This window comes from Rhagoletis pomonella, unplaced genomic scaffold (assembly GCF_013731165.1).
Source record: "Rhagoletis pomonella isolate Grant_MI unplaced genomic scaffold, Rhpom_1.0 Rhpom_scaffold_11055, whole genome shotgun sequence".
Classification (NCBI taxonomy): domain Eukaryota; kingdom Metazoa; phylum Arthropoda; class Insecta; order Diptera; family Tephritidae; genus Rhagoletis; species Rhagoletis pomonella.
Window position 1 is genome coordinate 1 of NW_023469579.1, and position 5,332 is coordinate 5,332.

Sequence of the window (5,332 nt, forward strand, 5' to 3'; positions counted from 1 at the left end):
CGCGAGATTCGGCCCTTAAAGCTATCAAAAGATACTTGACAAAGAGCCTAGATGAAACATTCATGCTCGACATAGATGGCGTCGAGAGTTATTTAGGGTTATTGAGTGAGCAATGGAACCGGTTCAACACCGCTCAAGATGCCGTGGAAAATTCGTGTGGAAGTGAAAACGCCGATGTGGAGGATAATGTTCGCGAACAGGCCGAATCTTGGTATGCCACGGCTCTGGCAAATTTTAGGCGTGTGCAGAAATGTAAAGTTTATCCTTCATCGCAACCCATAACCGCTTCACCCATTGTTTCTGCATCCATACGTCTGCCCAAAATTGATCTTCCAACGTTCACTGGCGATTCCACTGAATGGACTGCCTTCTATGACTCCTTCCGTTCATTAGTTGATGGCAATGCTGCCTTGTCAGGGGGGCAGAAGTTGCATTATCTGCGTAGCTGTTTGAAGGGGGGTATAATAAGTGGATTCCAGATCAGTGACGCCAACTACGATGAGGCTTGGAATCTACTTAAATCGCGTTACAAAGTTATGCGCGTTATCGTAGAGGCACACCTTAGGGCAATCGCGGAGGTTAAAAGGGTCACAGACGACACCGCTGATGCTATAAGGAGAGTTTTGAATGCATTTCAACAGCACATACGGGAGCTCAAAGCACTAGGGCGTCCTGTCGATTTTTGGGACGATTGGCTGGTTCACGAGATCGTTTCCAGACTAGCGTTTGAGACCAGGAAGCAGTGGGAGCTGTCATTATTAAGCGACGAACCACCAACCTTTGAACAGCTGACTGAATTTTTGGAGGTAAGGTGCCGTTCTTTGGAGATGCTCATCACGCCAGCAAATCAAGTAGCAGAAAAACCGACTGTGTCAAAGGCGTTTGGAAAGTCAACTAAAGTTTTTCACGCTATCTCGGAACAGCCAGACACGCGTTGTATGTACTGCGATGAATCCCATAAAATTTATGCTTGCGAGAAATTCCGTGACCTAGATCGCAAAGCAAAGTCGAGATTCATTCAAGAAAGCAAAGCTTGCTTTAACTGTTTGAGTCCAGGACACTACAAGGATCGCTGCAATAGTGGCTCCGCATGCCGTATATGCAACCAACGACATCATACGCTGCTCCATGGTGTGGGAACATCAACCGCTACATCCGCCCATTTTGTCGCCGAGGCTAACCGCACCGTTCCGGATACGTCATCCACAACCATCCCCATAAACGCGTCTGCTAGCACCAGTTCGCCGACGAATGCCAATGCTGTCTCATCATACTTGAGCTCTGAAGAAACCCCGCTTCCTCTAACGCAACAAACTGTGTTATTGTCCACCGCCTCTGTAAAGGTTCGCGATTGCGCCGACCGATGGCAGACGGCGCGCTTATTATTTGATTCTGGTTCACATGCCACATTCGTCACTGAGGCATGTGTACAACGCTTGGGTCTACCCCGTAAATCGTCTTCGGTAATTGTCACCGGAATAGGTTCATCGCAGGGAGGCCACTGTAAGGGTGAGGCATCACTCGTACTCTCGTCCTACTTCTCCAAAGATCGCTATCCCGTCGAAGCCTTGATTTTGCCGAAAATCACTAGCGACTTGCCGTCGCATACTCTGGACATTCCTGAATGGCCGCATATTCAGGGTTTGGTCCTAGCTGACCCGCAATTTATGAAACCCGGTCGCATCGATATCTTGGTTGGTATGGATGTTAGGAGTCGTCTCATCTGTCCTGAACTTCGTAAAGGTCCACTCGGCGCACCTATGGCGCAAAAGACGGTCTTTGGTTGGACCTTGTGCGGAAGTATCAAAGCTTCACCTTCGCCACCGATCAACATACAGTCGCTGCACTGTGATGTGCAACTCGATCGCGCGCTAACGAGGTTATGGGAGCTTGAGGAATCTCCGAAAAAACCTCATCTCACACCCGAAGAGAGCTTCTGCGAAGATCATTTCGCTTCTACGCACCAAAGATCACCTGATGGCCGCTTTCTAGTGGAGTTACCGCTGAAAGCAGACGTGCCATTGGGTGAATCTCGCGACCTTGCCGTGCGAAGTCTATTACGCATCGAACGGAGGATGACTCGGGACAATGCGTTGCAAGCGCTATACAACGAGTTCATGCAAGAACTAATAGATATGGGACATATGGAACCTGTACCCGAAGAGACGACTAATGCAGTGTATTATATGCCGCATCACCCAGTGCTGAAGGAGTCGAGCGTTACGACGAAGCTAAGGGTCGTTTTCAACGCTTCTGCCAAAACCACCTCCGGGAATTCGCTCAACGATGCCCTTTGTGTTGGGCCGCAATTGCAGCACGACCTGTACGCTATATTGTTGCGTTTCCGTATGCACCGCTTCGCAGTCACCGCCGATGTTGCGAAGATGTACCGTCAAGTATGTGTGTCACCGAAGCACATCGACTTACAACGCATCGTTTGGCGTGCACATCCATCTGCGCCAATTCAAGATTACCGCATGCTACGAGTAACTTATGGTGTGGCGGCTGCTTCTCATCTGGCCGTAAAGGCGCTGCAACAAACTGCCAAGACTTCTACGAACGATTCCGAAAAAGCTATTTCAGTTATCCTTAGAGATTTTTACATGGACGATCTTCTTACTGGTACATCTTGCAAAACCGAACTTCAGTCCCTGCAACAACATGTCTCACAGATTTTAATGGAAGGAGGCTTTGAGTTACGAAAGGGGGCATCGAACTGTAAGGAGCTCAACGAGAGTATTTCCGAATCTTCGAGGGGTATTTCGCACTACGTAGTCGATGGTAAAGACGTTCACGCGCTGGGTCTGATGTGGGACACCGAGGGAGATCATTTCACATTTGCCGTCAATTTGAAGAAAGAACCCGCAACCCTAACCAAGAGATCCCTCCTAGCCGACGCTAGTACGCTCTTTGACCCGCTGGGTTTACTCGCTCCGGTCACAATAAAGGGTAAAATGTGGTTTCAGGACGTTTGGCGTTCTGCAGTTGGGTGGGACGACCCAGTACCACCCACAATCGAAAAGGCTTGGCGAGATCATCGAGTAGAGCTACAGAACTTGAAGGAGTTGAAGGTCGACCGCTGGATTGGATCCGGAATGGCCGGCTCATTCACGGAGCTGCACGTGTTTGCTGACGCTTCCGAACGAGCTTACGCCGCTGTGGTATACGCCCGCACTTTGCAACCCGACGGTACTGTTGCTGTAAGCCTCATTTCATCGAAAACTAAGGTTGCACCGCTTAAACCCACGACTCTACCCCGCCTTGAACTTTGCGCTGCACATTTAGCCTCGAAGTTGGTCCGAAACGTGCTGCACAGTTGGGGTAATCTTCGCTACCCGCTATATGCTTGGACGGATTCAACCATCACCTTAGCCTGGCTACAAGCACATCCTAGCAAATGGATAACCTTTGTAGCTAACCGCGTTGCCGAAACCCAAGACGTTTTGCCGCCGAATAGTTGGCATCATGTAAGGTCTGAATTGAACCCAGCTGACTGCGCGTCCAGGGGTATATCGCCGTCTGATCTCCTTTGTCACAAACTTTGGTGGAACGGTCCTGAATTTTTGAAAGGTACAGACCAGTTTTGGAAGAAAGAGTCGACAAATCAACACGCAACCGACATTGGCGTTCGAAACAAAGTTGCAGCAAACGTTTCAAATTCAAACGATTACTGGCCCGTCATTACAAAATATTCGTCGTATTCAAAGCTACGTCGCGTCATTTCATTCTGCTTACGATTCGTTTGTAACATTCGAGCAACTAAGCGTCTCGTCGAAAAACGCCATGGTCCTCTAAGCGGGTTGGAGCTGGTCGAAGCGGAGCGCCGCTTAGTTAAATATACGCAAAACTTTCACTTTGCCAATGAGATCTCTCACTGCAGCGCAAATAGGCCGATCCCGCTACGTAGTAGCTTGGTGCGTTTGCAACCATTTCTGGATCCCAACGGTATTCTCCGTGTAGGTGGACGACTGAAATCCGCAAATATTTCAAACGACGCGAGGCATCCAATAGTTTTGCCCAAGAATTCTCCGCTTTCACGCCTCATCATCTCCGATATACATTACTTTACTTTACACGCTGGGCCACGTATAATGCAGGTCGTATTGCAGCGTCGTTATTGGGTGATTGGAGCTCGTAGTTTGATCCGCAGCATTTATCACAAATGCGTCAAGTGCACTTGCATCAATCGTAACGCTGCCTCGCAGTCAATGGGTGACCTTCCCGCGTCCCGTACGACATATGCTCGTTGCTTCACACGCACTGCCGTGGACTTTGCTGGACCCTATTCATACAAATATACTTACGGAAGAGGAGCTAAATCTACGAAAGGATATATATGTTCATTTATTTGTATGTGCACTGGTGCGATGCATCTTGAATTTGTAGGGGATCTATCGACACCAGCTTTTCTCAACGCGTTCAAGCGTTTCATAAATCGAAGAGGGTATTGCAAGACCATGGTATCTGACAATGGCACGAATTTCGTTGGAGCTGAAAAGGAACTGCGCAACAAGTACGAGCAGTGCATGGCTGATGATGCGCTTCAGTCCTTTTTTGCTGACTCCAATATTGAGTGGCATTTCAACCCGCCGACCGCACCACACATGGGTGGATACTGGGAAACCGGTATCAAACGTATCAAATACCATTTGAAGCGTGTTTTAGGAGATACCTTCCTTTCGTACGAAGACTTCAGTACGCTATTAACTGAAGTGGAAGCTTGCGTTAACTCTCGCCCACTATGTGAAATTTCAACAAATGCTTCCGACCTCGAAGCCTTAACACCTGGACATTTTATTATCGGCGAACCTCTGAAGTCCATCCCAGAACCTGAGGGTCAAGGGTTCTGTGGAAATCTCCATCAGAGGTGGCAATTAATTTCAGAAATGCGACGACATTTTTGGCGTCGTTGGAAAGACGAGTATCTCTTGAGTCTGCAACGTCGCACTAAATGGTTTCGTCCTTCACGTAATTTCGAAGAAGGAGATATAGTAGCTATTTTCAACGATCTCACCCCTCCGACTAAGTGGACACTCGCAAGGGTAATTCGGTGTCACTCAGGAGTTGATGGCCGAGTACGTGTTGTTACAGTGAAGACTGCAACCGGGGAATACAAGAGACCAATAACTAAATTGTGCCTTCTACCGACTAAGGAAGATTTATTTTGCTGATGAAGACCTTTAGACTAAGAATGAAATTCATAACTTTAAGTATTTTTTTTAAAGAAACAAAGTAATTGTAAATTGAACGTATCATTTATATAACTTAGATAGTTCAAGGGCGGCGGTATGTTGAGTTCAAATTTGCATGTTCTTAAATGAAGTTTGTTGGA

General features: G+C 47.8%; 1 protein-coding gene across 1 annotated transcript; it reads left to right on the forward strand.

The window, feature by feature from the left end:
- Window positions 1-62: 62 nt before the first annotated feature.
- On the forward strand, window positions 63-5,042 carry LOC118756597 (the record flags this gene model as incomplete). The annotated part of the gene is made up of 1 exon (XM_036491350.1): window positions 63-5,042. A coding segment is annotated over exon 1 (4,980 nt), but the record flags the coding sequence as incomplete, so codon positions are not given.
- Between the last annotated feature and the right edge of the window lie 290 nt (window positions 5,043-5,332).